At 46.4% G+C, this 15,786-nt stretch overlaps 1 protein-coding gene across 1 annotated transcript in view; it reads left to right on the plus strand.

Moving 5' to 3' along the window:
* The window catches only part of LOC124110772 (ubiquitin conjugation factor E4 B-like), a 56,656-nt gene that overhangs the window by 25,755 nt on the left and 15,115 nt on the right, over positions 1 to 15,786 (plus strand). The window contains exons 13-18 of the mRNA XM_048394350.1: positions 2,581 to 2,686; positions 4,165 to 4,406; positions 5,726 to 5,853; positions 6,316 to 6,414; positions 7,265 to 7,500; positions 15,516 to 15,642. Coding sequence (XP_048250307.1) covers positions 2,581 to 2,686; positions 4,165 to 4,406; positions 5,726 to 5,853; positions 6,316 to 6,414; positions 7,265 to 7,500; positions 15,516 to 15,642 — 938 coding nt within the window. The remainder of the gene's footprint in view (positions 1 to 2,580; positions 2,687 to 4,164; positions 4,407 to 5,725; positions 5,854 to 6,315; positions 6,415 to 7,264; positions 7,501 to 15,515; positions 15,643 to 15,786) is intronic.

Below are 15,786 nucleotides of genomic sequence, written 5' to 3' on the forward strand. Positions count from 1 at the left end.
TGTTTGACTGTCCAGCTGAATGAGTAGCTCTCCTGTGTTCCTTGTGTTTGACTATCCAGCTGAGTTAGTAGCTCTGCTGTGCGTGTTGTATTTGACTGTCCAGCTGAGTGAGTAGCTCTGCTGTGTGTGTTGTGTTTGACTATTCAGCTGAGTGAGTAGCTCTGCTGTGTTCTTAGTGTTTGACTATCCAGCTGAGTGGGTAGCTCTGCTGTGTTCGTGTTTGACTATCCAGCTTAGTGAGTAGCTCTGCTGTGTGCCTTGTGTTTGACTGTCCAGCTGAGTGAGTAGCTCCGCTGTGTTCTTTCTGTTTGACTGTCCAGCCGAGTGAGTAGCTCAGCTGTGTTCATTGTGTTTGACTGTCCAGCTGAGTGAGTAGCTCTGCTGTGTTCCTTGTGTCTGACTGTCCAGCTGAGTGAGTAGCTCTGCTGTGTGCCTTGTGTCTGACTGTCCAGCTGAGTGAGTACCTCTGCTGTGTGCCTTGTGTTTGACTGTCCAGCTGAGTGGGTAGCTCTGCTGTGTTCCTTGTGTCTGACTGTCCAGCTGAGTGAGTAGATATGTGCCTTGTGTTTGACTGTCCAGCTGAGTGAGTAGCTCTGCTGTGTTCCTTGTGTTTGACTGTCCAGCTGAGTGAGTAGCTCTGCTGTGTTCCTTGTGTTTGACTGTCCAGCTGAGTGACTAGCTCTGCTGTGTTCCTTGTGTTTGACTGTCCAGCTGAGTGACTAGCTCTGCTTTGTGCCTTGTGTTTGACTGTCCAGCTGAGTGAGTAGCTCTGCTGTGTGCCTTGTGTTTGACTGTCCAGCTGAGTGGGTAGCTCTGCTGTGTTCCTTGTGTCTGACTGTCCAGCTGAGTGAGTAGCTATGTTCCTTGTGTTTGACTATCCAGCTGAGTGAGTAGCTCTGCTGTGTGCCTTGTGTTTGACTGTCCAGTTGAGTGAGTAGCTCTGCTGTGTTCCTTGTGTTTGACTGTCCAGCTGAGTTAGTAGCTCTGCTGTGTTCCTTGTGTTTGACTGTCGAGCTGAGTGACTAGCTCTGCTTTGTGCCTTGTGTTTGACTGTCCAGCTGAGTGAGTACCTCTGCTGTGTTCCTTGTGTTTGACTATCCAGCTGAGTGAGTACCTCTGCTGTGTTCCTTGTGTTTGACTGTCCAGCTGAGTGAGTAGCCCTGCTGTGTGCGTAGTGTTTGACTGTCCAGCGGAGTGAGTAGCTCTGCTGTGTTCCTTGTGTCCCACTATCCAGCTGAGTGAGTAGCTCTGCTGTGTGCCTTGTGTTTGACTGTCGAGCTGAGCGAGTAGCTCCGCTGTGTTCCTTGTGTTTGACTGTCCAGCCGAGTGAGTAGCTCTGCTGTGTTCCTTGTGTTTGACTGTCCAGCTGAGTGAGTAGCTCTGCTGTGTTCATTGTGTTTGACTGTCCAGCTGAGTGACTAGCTCTGCTTTGTGCCTTGTGTTTGACTGTCCAGCTGAGTGACTAGCTCTGCTTTGTGCCTTGTGTTTGACTGTCCAGCTGAGTGGGTAGCTCTGCTGTGTTCCTTGTGTCTGACTGTCCAGCTGAGTGAGTAGCTATGTGCCTTGTGTTTGACTGTCCAGCTGAGTTAGTACCTCTGCTGTGTTCCTTGTGTTTGACTGTCCAGCTGAGTGAGTAGCTCTGCTGTGTTCCTTGTGTTTGACTATCCAGCTGAGTTAGTAGCTCTGCTGTGTTCCTTGTGTTTGACTGTCCAGCTGAGTGACTAGCTCTGCTTTGTGCCTTGTGTTTGACTGTCCAGCTGAGTGAGTAGCTCTGCTGTGTTCCTTGTGTCTGACTGTCCAGCTGAGTGAGTAGCTCTGCTGTGTTCCTTGTGTTCGACTGTGCAGCTGAGTGAGTAGCTCCGCTGTGTTCCTTGTGTTTGACTGTCCAGCCGAGTGAGTAGCTCTGCTGTGTTCATTGTGTTTGACTGTCCAGCTGATTGAGTAGCTCTGCTGTGTTCCTTGTGTCTGACTGTCCAGCGGAGTGAGTAGCTCTGCTGTGTTCATTGTGTTTGACTGTCCAGCTGAGTGAGTAGCTCTGCTGTGTTCCTTGTGTCTGACTCTCCAGCTGAGTGAGTAGCTCTGCTGTGTTCCTTGTGTTTGACTGTCCAGCTGAGTGAGTAGCTCTGTTGTGTTCCTTGTGTTTGACTATCCAGCTGAGTGAGTAGCTCTGCTGTGTTCCTTGTGTCTGACTGTCCAGCTGAGTGACTAGCTCTGCTGTGTTCCTTGTGTTTGACTGTCCAGCTGAGTGAGTAGCTCTGCTGTGTTCCTTGTGTTTGACTGTCCAGCTGAGTGAGTAGCTCTGTTGTGTTCCTTGTGTTTGGCTATCCAGCTGAGTGAGTAGCTCTGCTGTGTTCCTTGTGTTTGACTATCCAGCTGAGTGAGTAGCTCTGCTGTGTTCCTTGTGTCTGACTGTCCAGCTGAGTGAGTAGCTCTGCTGTGTTCCTTGTGTTTGACTATCCAGCTGAGTGAGTAGCTCTGCTGTGTTCCTTGTGTTTGACTATCCAGCTGAGTGAGTAGCTCTGCTGTGTTCCTTGTGTTTGACTGTCCAGCTGAGTGAGTAGCTCTGCTTGTGTTGTCCAGGTTGACCCCTACTATCCATTCCACCCCAAGGCCAGGGTGTCCACCAAGTCGGAATCTCGCCTCCACAGTACAACAGCTGAAGCAGACAAATGGATGGATGATCTCAGTAAGACAACAGGGGTAACATCTCACTGCATGCCAACATACATGACACAATAGTCCATTATCAAGTAGAATATACACAATGCCACCTGAGCTGAGATTAAACTTTACAAGAATGTTAATTAGTGTTTCAAATAATTTTAAGACCCCAAAACACAGTTGGGCAGGTGAGTGTTGCCTATCCATCTTCAAAGTTTCCTTCAGACACTATTAATATTTAAAAAAACAAAACTGACAAATCATGTTGTGATTCAGTTGAAATAATGCAAACAACTACTTGAGAATCTATGAGGAGTTTAGTAAAATTGAGTACGTAAGTCGTCTTTAAATTCTCTGCCAGACAATCTGGCAGGTGAAGGAAGATTTCATGCAGCCCGATAGAAAAGTTACCAGCCACGGGCAGGCCAGCAGGCAGGCAGGCCGTTATGTTGGACATTGATGTTAATGCAGTCAAAAAATCCTGTTTATTTTCTCTATTTAAGGCTTTGGGGTCAAATTTTCTCAAAAATTATTTAAGTTGATAAATGAAATTTTACACACTAATGTTACTGGTTACGATCTCAAATGAGTTCGAAAATTGGTGTCTTAACTTCATTTCTTACAGAGTTATGGTCCTTGCTCCATGCTTTTTAACAAAGTGCATACTGCATGAAAAGGGTATTTTTCTCAAAAACTACTGAAGTTACATGAATAGTGATAATGCTGTTTCCTTGTTGAAACATACTGATGATCCCGTTATTTGCAACAATCATCTTACTGTGGGTGTTCACATGTGAAATTATTGTGTGGGATGGTTGGTTTGTCGGGGTGAAATGATACAGTAAGGTCACAAATGGATAGGTATCATGATACAAAAGGACACAGTGTGATACATATCCTGATACACATATTTACAGCAAATCCTGTGGAAACATCTTGATTTTAAATATTTTAGAGCAGGTTCAAAAGGAAAAACGAGCTGTGGACACATGTTTGTTGTGGCTATTTTTAGTAGTGAACTTAATTACAACTCATTTTGCAATTTTTGACTGACAAATGCGCGGGGGGTCATAACATTAGAAGTATTATAATTTAGCAAATGTATCATCTTGTATCAATACAGAAAAAAATGTATTGTGTATCATATCGGCACATGAAAATTTGTGTTGCATCGGTGCACCAATATATCCTTTCATCTCTATAGGTTTGGTTTGACACCTAACTTGTAAACATTAACAGCATCAAGTTTTTCACACAATCTTTCCATTGCTTTACCAGTTGACACAGTATTTAGGGGAGATGACCTGCTTGAAGACCAGCAGGACAAAACCATGAAGTTCACTCTGTATGCAGCCTTCCTTTGATTGGTTATCCTTTTGACACACAGATGATCAGTTCTGTATAAAGATTTAAATAAGTGACTTAACTGTGTGAGCCTTAATACCTCTTGTGTTGTCTGTAAATTGTTCTGCACTCATCAAGTTCTGTTGTGTAATCTTGCAGATAGTAAACCTAACCCACCATGGCAAGATCCCAAGTTTCCAACCGAGTGTTTCTTCCTCACCCTTCACTGTCATCACTTGTCTATTACTCCCATCATGCGTAAATATCAGCGCCGACTTCGTGCAATCCGAGATCTCAACCGCATGGTGGAGGAGATGGAGGGCACAGAGCCACAGTGGAAGATCCTGCCTACAGCGGGCAGGAACAGGGACATGCTCAAGAAGTGGAAGTCTCAGGTCCAGGTGGGTGAAGGCTGCAGTGTCAGGTGGGTGGGTCCAGGAGATGCTTCAGAAGTAGAAGTCTCAGGTCCAGGTGGGTGCAGGCTGCAGTGTCAGGTGGGTGGGTCCAGGAGATGCTCCAGAAGTAGAAGTCTCAGGTCCAGGTGGGTGAAGGCTGCAGTATCAGGTGGGTGGGTCCAGGAGATGCTTCAGAAGTAGAAGTCTCAGGTCCAGGTGGGTGCAGGCTGCAGTGTCAGGTGTTGGTGTCCAGGAGATGCTCCAAGAGTGGAAGTCTCAGGTCCAGGTGGGTGAAGGCTGCAGTCAGGTGGGCGGGTCCAGGAGATGCTCCAGAAGTAGAAGTCTCGGGTCCAGGTGGGTGAAGGCTGCAGTGTCAGGTGGGTGGGTCCAGGAGATGCTCCAGAAGTAGAAGTCTCAGGTCCAGGTGGGTGCAGGCTGCAGTGTCAGGTGGGTGGGTCCAGGAGATGCTCCAGAAGTAGAAGTCTCAGGTCCAGGTGGGTGCAGGCTGCAGTGTCAGGTGTGGACGGGTCCAGGAGATGCTCCAAGAGTGGAAGTCTCAGGTCCAGGTGGGTGAAGGCTGCAGTCAGGTGTGGGTGGGTCCAGGAGATAGGACAGAAGTAGAAGTCTCGGGTCCAGGTTGGTGAAGGTTGCAGTCAGGTGTGGGTGGATCCAGGAGATGCTCCAGAAGTAGAAGTCTCAGGCCCAGGTGGGTGAAGGCTGCAGTCAGGTGTATGGGTCCTGGTGGGTGGGTCCAGGAGATGCTCCAGGAGATGCTCAGGTCCAGGTGGGGGAAGGTTGCAGTCAGGTGTGGGTGGGTCCAGGAGATGCTCCAGAAGTAGAAGTCTGAGGCCCAGGTGGGTGAAGGCTGCAGTCAGGTGTATGGATCCTGGTGGGTGGGTCCAGGAGATGCTCCAGGAGATGCTCAGGTCCAGGTAGGGGAAGGTTGCAGTCAGGTGTGGGGGGGTCCAGGAGATGATCCAGAAGTAGAAGTCTGAGGTCCAGGTGGGTGAAGGCTGCAGTGTCGATAGGGTGGGTCCAGGAGATGTCATAGTGAGGTATGTGTAGTTATGCCAGAGGTGCAGATGAAAGAGTATACCACTAGCTCCCGCTGGTCCTTCTGCTGCTTGGGTGATGGCTCAGGCTCATGTTGGGAATCAGTTCAGTAGTCGTTCTCTGCTGTATTATTATCTTTCAGCATGTATCAGTAATCAGTTAGACAATAATTCTCCTTATGTACAAGGAGTTTGCAAAAGTATAAAAACATGTTAAATGATGTTTTAATTGAAAATATGCCATTTTGAAACATCTTTGGTTAATATTTTCAGAGGCTACAGAAGAGCAAGCTGTGTGCAGATGCTGGAGTGTTGGATGCCAACATGTTGCGCAAGTGTCTCCAGTTCTACACCTTGGTAGCCGAGTTTGTCATCAAGGCAGCAGATCCACAAAAGCATGGGTAAAAGGGGTTTTGTATATGCAATATCTTAACAGATGCATCTTTAGTTTGATAGCTGTAGCTTATATGTGAGGAATCTTGAGGACATAGTCAGGTTCTGTGATTACATGTCACAAAGTAAGTTGTGTGCAGGTCCTAGCAGTGTAGAGTTGTGTCCCTTAGCTGCCAGGTCCTACTTTTTCAGCACCATACTTTTCCTCTCGGGTTCTGCTTTTATGACTAGCATCACTTTAGACTTTCCTTCCATGTGAAGCTGTTGAAAGCCGCATTTAATCCAACTTGCTTGCGCACTTGTGTATGTACTAAGAGTTATATTTAATCTGTTGATCGTGATGATTAATTGATGACTGGTTAATCAGATATTATTAATGTTGCATTTTCCTGTTTTTCTTGTGGAAGTAAGTTATGAGCGCTCCATGTGGTTACTAGTAGTAGTGTCCAGCATCTGTCATATCGTTGCAGGTCTCGCCTTCCACTGCCTACAGAAGTTCCTATGCAATTTTCAGCATTACCCGAGTTCTACGTGGAGGACATAGCCGACTTCCTCCTCTTTGTTCTCCAGTAGGTGCTCTTGCTGCTACCACGAGGGGGCTTGTTGGGATGTTACTGTTTCACTCACCATGTACACACCACAAAATAACAGCATCTTTCATTTGTATACAATTTCCCCTTTTTTGCATTTATTTGCATGGAAGTAGAATTATGTCTGCTGGTTGAATATGTAGTTTCCCTTATTCTCCAGTTCTTACTTTTGTGACAAATTGAAAAATTGTGAAAAATATTTCATACAACTTAACTCTAAACTGAAGAGGAACACATTCCTGACACCCTTGAATATATGTAATGCATAAGAAAATCTTACAATTATCAATGTTGTTTTCATGTAAGATATAGTGTTGATATTAGAACAGCAGTTTGGCCATTTGTAAACATTCAGCATGTGTCATTAATAGAGAAAGAACTAAGCAGACAATATGATCGTCAGAAAATGTTTGGGAATACAAACAGGCCAGCCACATGGTCAAACATGAAGTACCAAGTTTCCTTAGCCAATGTCCAGGTATCTGTTCAAGCCACAATGTGTCAAGCCACTTTGCCAATCCTGACCTTGAGTCATAACAAGAGACCTTGAACTTTGACCAGTGGCAATATATATATGTTATCAACACTCTTACACACTTGAGATGATATCAGTCTATCGTCACTCAGCAGATACAGGGGATTTAGATACATTTTACTGTCTCACTGGCGATTAATAATAAATGTCAATATTAAATGCTAACTTACTAATCTGCAGTGTCAATTATAAACGATTGGAGACTGGATATCAGAGTAGGGCCCTGTCAAGGTAACAGAAGAGCAAAACCATACCCTGTCACGGATGGCTAACCATACTCTGTGTGTGCACCAGGTACAATCCACAGATTCTGGATGACCCAGCGACCACCAAGATCCTGCAGCTCCTCATCGTGCTGGTGTGTAACGGGTCGTACATCAGCAACCCCTACCTAGTGGCCAAGCTGGTGGAGGTGATGTTCGTCCTGCAGCCCACAGTGCAGCCCAAGGCAGAGAAGCTCAATGAAGCCTTGCTGCTGCACCCTCTAGCCCTGGAGTTCCTGTCTCCAGCTCTCATGCTGTTCTATACAGGTCAGTCGGGGACAACAACATCCGTTGGGTTGGCAGCTTTCATGATGTAGAGCTGTGTGACCTGTAGATAGGTGGTTGAATGTAGAGCTGTGTGACCTGTAGATAGGTGGTTGAATGTGGAGCTGTGTGACCTGTAGATAGGTGGTTGAATGTAGAGCTGTGTGACCTGTAGATAGGTGGTTGAATGTAGAGCTGTGTGCCATGTAGATAGGTGGTTGAATGTAGAGCTGTGTGACCTGTAGATAGGTGGTTGAATGTAGAGCTGTGTGACCTGTAGATAGGTGGTTGAATGTAGAGCTGTGTGACCTGTAGATAGGTGGTTGAATGTAGAGCTGTGTGACCTGTAGATAAGTGGTTGAATGTAGAGCTGTGTGACCTGTAGATAGGTGGTTGAATGTAGAGCTGTGTGACCTGTAGATAGGTGGTTGAATGTAGAGCTGTGTGACCTGTAGATACGTGGTTGAATGTAGAGCTGTGTGACCTGTAGATAGGTGGTTGAATGTAGAGCTGTGTGCCATGTAGATAGGTGGTTGAATGTAGAGCTGTGTGCCATGTAGATAGGTGTTTTTTTTCATCAAACTTTGCAGGTCTGTCAGGTACATGCTGAACTGGTGCCTTTTGCTATTTAGAAATTATAGAAATTTTTATTTTTTTACGTTTCCATGGCAACAAGATGGACTTAGGTTCTGTGAAGGTAGGGTTCGTTTCCAGAGCATTATTCAGAAACCGTTCAATATTTTTTCATCAAACTTTGCAGGTCTGTCAGGTACATGCTGAACTGGTGCCTTTTGCTATTTAGAAATTTTAGAATTTTTTATGTTTTAGTCTGTTTTCAGTCGTACAAATGGGTATCTCTCATACCCTCACGTCTAGTCGCATGTTTAAGAGGAAGCCAGAAGCTGGAATATAAACATTAAACTTGTTTCCGTCCGTTAAACTTGTTTCCGTCCGGTTGCGCACACACCTCCCTATGACATGTAACAAATCTCTCAGCGTGCCTCTGAGCTGGTCGCTCGAGAAAGTCTTTCGCGGTAGACTGCTAGTTTGTAATCTACTAGTACTTATCGCTTATCTACAGTTGTTCTAATAAAGTAATAACAATGATATGTCTTATCTGTAGACTCCTGGAATGTAATCCTTGGTAATCCATTGTTTGTATTCAACGTGTGTTTCGCTGTTTGACAGTGATTACACACGTGGCAACATGTCGGGCATTTGTGCCTCGTGTCAAAGAAAACTGTCTAAAGTAGACCCTCACAAGTATTGTCCATCCTGCATCATTAAGGACGGGTTTTCAACGTGTTCATGGGATAAACGTTGTAAAGAATGTGAGAACTTGTCTTCAATAAACTTTAACTTGTATCTTCGTGCGTTGGCGAAGCGGGCCGCTGACCAGCGCTACAAGCAGAGAAGGTCATCGGTTGGATCCTTGGACTCTGCACCCTCCACATCAGGCCCTGGGGGTGGCGAGTCAGCCACACCTAAGAAATCAGTTGATAAAGACCCGCCTCAGTCAACTTCTGTTTTCGACAAGACATGTGACCGTTCACCTGCTGATGACACTACCCGCACGACTGATCTTCGTCAATCGGTTGATCGAGACCGCACTCAGCCTCCCCTGTTACGACGGGACCGGGTGGTGACGAGGACCATGAGGGGACTACGGTCCCCAGTCGGTCCGTATCTCGTTCTACCAACGACGATAGGGACATCGTGCGGGACGACAGTGGACACAGAAGTCGTTCCCGTTCAAGTCGGGATGACAGGTCGAGTGCCTCGTCGAGAGACAGTACACGACACGAGGGCGTGGTTGTTGTAGGTACGATTCGGACGATAACTACGATGGGGATCATAGTACTTCTACAGTTAGAGATCGTAGCCCTCGTCCCCACGGGGACATGCAACGTTCTCGCAGGGAGTTTTGGGGAGTTCAGCGTCGTAGTGAAGATAGTGACAGAACTACGACCTCGTCTCACTTTCATATCGACCCGGCTTTGATAGCCCAGATCACGGCGGCGGTCCCTCGACGGCGTCGACCAAGAAGGATACGACTACGTCGGGGTTCCATGGCCCGTCAACTAGTACACCAGCTCCTTCATCTACGCCTCCACAATCGACGTCGACGATGGATTGTGACGACAGCCCTCCTAGGCCTCCCAAAGACATTGAGTTGTTTGCTTGGCTATCTAATTTTCTACCCGAGTTATCACAAGACGATGACAAACCGACGCGTGCAGGGTTTAAGGTCAGAGATACACCGCAGTCTCTTCAGTTTTCTCCTCCCGATGTCTTCAGAGCCATGGCTCACGATATGCACCAGAACTTTGCCTCTGCTCTGCCTGGACAGAGCTTCTTCAAGCCACCTGGTCGCTCTCGTTACCCGATCTATGGCATGCCATTTTCGTCACCCATGACTAGGGATTTGGATTGGGGCTACTCTTCAAGAAACCAGCGCCCTCCAAAATTCTTGTAGAAGACAGGCATTTGGAATCCATGGACACTGCTGTTCGTCAACAGCTACAACCTCTTGCTATGCTGGACAAGTACTACAGGGAAGCCGAGTGTGACATCATCATTTCGGCTTCACACAACCTGTCCAGACGGCCACCGGTTTCGAACACCCCAGGACAACGTTACCGAAACGAGAATGTGCAACAGGCCTTCCGTAGGGACGTGCCTCGACAGCCGTCCCGCAAGAGAGATTCCGACAGGAAAGGTCGCCAGGTCTCCTTTTCCAAGTATCCCAGAGGGGGAAAGTGCCAGTGGGGGAGGAAGTGAGGTCCCTTCCCCCGCCGTCGCCGTGGTTCGAGTCTCCCCCGGTGACACTACCTTTAGACGAGCTTCCGGTAGGGGGGAGACTTCATCACTATGCCCACAAGTGGGTTTTCCTCAACGACCCTTACGTTCAGAACATTTTGACAACAGGCTACACCCCACGCCTGAGATCGACGCCACCACTGACGTCATCCCCAACATTCCACATTCCACCAACAGATCGGTTGACGGAGGCCATCGATTTGTTGGTGGAAAAGGCGGCCGTACTTCGCCTAGGGACATCGGCACCATCGTCGGGGTACTACTCGCCCGTCTTTCTAGTACCCAAGAAAAACTCCACAAAGATGCGGCTTATTTTCAATCTCAAAAAGTTCAACGCAACATACCTCCAACAACCCGACACAATCACCATGATATCCCTCAGCTCTCTGCGTCAGATGATATTACCGAACGACTTCCTCGTCTCGATAGACCTTCAGGACGCGTATCTACATGTACCAATAGCTTCCGAGTTCCAGAAGTACCTTCGATTCGAATACCAAGGTATTCATTACCAGCGGGCGTCCCTCCCGTTTGGAATTTCTACGGCCCCGTGCTTTTTCACACGGATCATGAAGACGGTCGTAGAATGGCTCCATCGGCAGGCGATCAGGGTCGCCTTCTACCTAGACGACGGGCTCCAAGGTCACCAATTCACAGAAGCCCTTCAAGAAGAATTGGGGACCACCCTCAGTCTACTATGGTACCTCGGGTGGATCGTCAACTTTCAAAAGTCGGACTTGGTACCAACTCGGGATCTACAGTACATTGGGCTACGCTTCCAGACGGGAGTCAATCTGGTCCAGGTACCTCAAGACCCCCACCTGGAGTTTCCCAACCTTCTGGTTCCACTTCCGGCGCAGCTATGTGCAGGCTCCAGCCATCGAACGTTTGTGAAGGCGTCTTTATGAGCGAGCCTGCGTTCATACTACACCTATTCGTAGACGGGTCATTGGAAGGCTGGGGAGCGCACTTCGGGGACGACCAAGCGGCCGGGCTGTGGTCGCCAGAAGAAAAGATCCTCCACATCAACTGCCTCGAGATGGAAGCAGTGATTCGGGCGGTCGAGTTTTGGAAACTTTGACTCCGTTGGAAACGGCTGATGATACAGTCGGACAACTCCACAGTCGTCCACTGTGTCAACAAACAGGGAACGACTCGGTAGGCGGCCCTTCTGGACCGGACATTCAGGTTCTTCGCCCTCGTAGACGACTTGGACATTGGCGTACGCGCCCGTCACATCCCGGGGGCCAAGAATGTGATAGCCGACGCCCTGTCGAGATAATAGAGGCCGTCTCCCACGGAGTGGATGATCCATCCGACAGTCTTTCATCTGCTGACAGATCGACTCTGGTTGCCCCAAGTAGATCTCTTTGCAACCCGGTACAACAACCGCCTCCCTCGATTCGGTTCCAGACCCACGGGCATGGGACCACGACGCTCTAGCGATATCGTGGGAGGGTCTAGACGCTTACGCGTTTCCGCCAATGGTGCTGTTACCATCGATACTGGTGAAAGTTCGTCAAACTGCCAACCTAAGTCTGCTTTTGGTCGCGCCTTATTGGCCGGCCAGAACGTGGTTCCCGGAACTTCTTCAGATCATATATCAACCACCTTTCCCGTTGCCAGATCAAGACGACCTCCTTCTTCATCCTCACACCAACGACTTGCATCCGTGGATAAAGAACTTCCAGCTTCACGCCTGGGCTTGCTTAAGACCTCGTTAATGAAGAAAGGCTATTCGGCTAAAGCGGCAGCGCTTGTCTCGTCGGCACATCGAGTTACAACTCGTAAGCTGTACGATGACAAGTGGACCACTTTCTCCATTTTCGCCAGGTCTCATGGCTTCAACCCGGCGGTAGCGACCCCACCACAGGTGGCGGAGTTCCTAGTCTATCTCCGGTCATCTCGGCGTCTGAAAGGGTCGACGATCTCGACTTATCTGGCAGCTCTGGCTTCAGTGGTGCCGTCTCCTACGGGCGACAAACTCACTAAAGTGCCTACATGGTTGAAGATCAGTCACGTAAATTCCGACCGCCGGCCTGGGACCTCGATGTCATTCTGCACAACCTGTCTAGTCAGGCTTACGAGCCTCTCGATCAGGTCGCGTTCGACTTATTGTCTCAGAAAACGGCTTTCCTTCTCTCACTGGCTACGGCAGCGAGAGTTTCGGAAATACATGCCATTGACGTCGGTTGGATTACGTTCGATCAGCGTAACCATGGCAAAGTCCATCTTGGTCTCAGATGGGATTTTTTAGCGAAAAATCAACTTCCTGGCCAAGATCCGAGAATGTTCCACATTCCTTCCTTGTCTGCCATTATGGGCCCTCATGATCACGCTGATCTCACCCTGTGCCCAGTTCGTGCGCTTCGTATTTACCTGCAACGTTCTGAACAGCGACGATAACATTTTCGATGGCTGTTCATACCGCTCTCAACCAATGCAAAGAAAGAGATTACACGTAATACTCTCTCCTTTTGGTTGAGAGCCGTAATTCTCAGAGCTTACGAGGAGCAAGGACTCGCACCTCCCACCTCCTCTCATCCGCATGAAGTTCGAGCCATCGCTTCAACATTAGCACTCCACAGTAATTGTTCGGTGCAAGCTATTATGGAGGGCTGCTTTTGGAGATCTACTTCAGTGTTTGTTTCGCATTATCTCAGAGATATCTCAACAGAAGATGTTGAAGAACAAACAGTTTGGTCCAATCGTGGTGGCACAACAGATCTCCCAGAAAAGACAGTGAATTTGTGTTTTATTCACTTTGGAGTTTTTGCTCGACACTTCGTGCCATATAACATGTTACAATAAAAGCTGTTGGTGAATGTACGCATTCTTATGGTTTTTTGTTGCGTGCAGTACTTCTGCTTTTTTATTATGGTTCTTCGGTGTATGCATCGTCTTCCCATACTTTATAGTACTGCTCGTATTTTTTAGTTACCTTGTATACTGCGAGTTGCTCTGTAACTAAATTATGCGCCGACCTAACTTCGATCGCGGTTCAACTGACGTGTGCAGTTGTCCTGTCGCATCGATAATTAGTTGTGTGTCGAAGAGCATTAACCATGCTATTTTTAGTTACCTTGACTATGGCGAGTTGCTCTGTAACTAAATTATGCGCTGACCTCACTTCGATCGCGGTTCAACTGACGTGTGCAGTTGTCCTGTCGCATCGATAATTAGTTGTGTGTTGAAGAGCATTAAACATGCTGTTTTAGTTACCTTGTATACTGCGAGTTGCTCTGTAACTAAACTATTAGTCGACCACACTTCGATCGCAGTTCAACTGACGCATGCAGTTGTCCTGCTTGCATCGATAATTAGTTGTGTGTCGAAGAGCATTAACCATGCTGTGCGTTCGTGATAAACAACTTGTCTCGTCCGTGCATCTGGTCGAATGTTCTATTGTCACTACAGGGGTGAGGAACTTGGTACATTCGATGTGGAAGAGGTCACTGCCTGATTAATTTCCCGACCCTCCTTCCAGTGTTCCGTCGAATTCTACCCATTTGTACGACTGAAAACAGACTAAAACATGGGTTTTTCAGATTAAACGATGTTTTATTGGTCTGTTTTCAGTCGTACGTTTCCACCAAGCCATCCCCACAGGGAAGTAATCCAGTCCAGTCCTGCTTGATGGCTTATTCTTCGAGATTTGTGACATGTCATAGGGAGGTGCGTGCGCAACCGGACGGAAACAAGTTTAATGTTTACATTCCAGGTTCTGGCTTCCTCTTAAACGTGCTCTAGATGTGAGGGTATGAGAGATACCCATTTGTACGACTGAAAACAGACCAATAAAACATTGTTTTTAATCTGAAAAACCCATTTTGTTACGTTTCCACGGCAACAAGATGGACTTAGGTTCCAAACTCTTCTTTTTTTTACAATTTCCATGACAAGTTCCACCTCGGTTAAAAAAGGTTAGGATTTATTTAGATTAATTATGTCATAAATTCTGCAACAGGGGCGGGGGATATAGCCACGTTAGTGGCAAACTCTTGTTGATCTTTCTAGTGAATTAAGTATACGCTATCTCCTGTTGACACATGAACTGTATTTTCTTGAGTATAGTGCACACTTTTTTTCCAAAACAACACAGCTGTGTAGAAGGGGGTGCGCTTTATACACGCAATAAAGAGTTTGGATGTTTTTTTCCCCAAATGGAAAGACATTACCGTGAGCACGTAACCCTGGAACTGCCATGTCAACAAATCCATACTAAAGTACGCAAATTATTCATGTAATAACACAGTCTGGCTATAAATAGTATACTTTGTATATCTGGACTTATGTTTGTTACTTATTTCATAAATTTTATTAAAAATTCCTGGTTCAAACTCAATTCAATTCAAACTGGTTCCATGTAAAAAATAATAACCGTCAATAGCGATCAGCTGCTTCGCTTTGGGTTATAATTATAACTAAAATAACAAGATATTGAAATATATTATTCCTGATAAAAAAAAATAGTTTCAGATACAATTTTTGCCAATCCTTGCATTAAAATCCTGTAAAGTTCTATCATTGGGTGTGTCTTGACCGAATCACCGGTAGATTCCAAGAAAATGTGTGTACAGCTGATTGCTGTTTCCGGCTTAGTTTACGATAAAATACACAAGGTAATCTTAATTCCTGGATGTAAAACAATGCCTAGCAGAACAAAAAAATACAATTTAAACGGTAAATCAACATGTCTGGTGATTTTTTTATCTTTAATTTCAAATTTGTACTGACCAAGTTTCTCATCGCCCGTTCGTTTACCGGAATTCGCTGAAGGGGTACAGTGTAATTTTTTTCTGCGCATTATATTCATTTTTTTTTCTCCAAAATACTGAATTCGTTAGAGGGGGGTGCGCATTATACTTGGGTGCGCACTATACTCAAGAAAATATGGTAGTTGCTGTGCAGTGTTGTTTTATAACCTACTTTAGTGTATATCAGTATTTGGAACAGGGTACTGTCCATGATGGATTGAGTAGTTTTTCCCAGAAATATTAGCCTCCACAGTGAATTATCTGTTAAGTCACCTTTTTCAAACAGGGTTTATAGTGGTTTGAAACCACTGATCGACAAATGAGCCAAGTGGTAGAATACTTGATTTAAGGATGTGTACCTTGTCTGAGCAAAATGCTTGGTCAAAGATTAGCGTCAGGGTACGTAATGAACATCATATGTGAAATTGAATTTTGTTGCAGAAATTGAAACAACCGGTGCCAGTAGTGAATTCTATGACAAGTTCACCATCAGATATCACCTGAGTATCATCTTCAAGACAATGTGGGGCATGCCGGCCCATCAGTCGCGACTCGTGGAAGAGGCAAAGTAAGACACTCACCTCACAAAGTTGTATTTGATCAGGAAGGGTCAATGTCAATAACTAAAAACTCTTGATTCTAGCAGTCTTCTGTCAGCTCAACCTGACCAAGTCAGTGTGAATCTGTGTCTTGAAGCTTTGACTGTTGTCCG

The sequence above is a fragment of the Haliotis rufescens genome, unplaced genomic scaffold, assembly GCF_023055435.1.
Source record: "Haliotis rufescens isolate VD_foot unplaced genomic scaffold, xgHalRufe1.0.p SCAF_13, whole genome shotgun sequence".
NCBI lineage: Eukaryota > Metazoa > Mollusca > Gastropoda > Lepetellida > Haliotidae > Haliotis > Haliotis rufescens.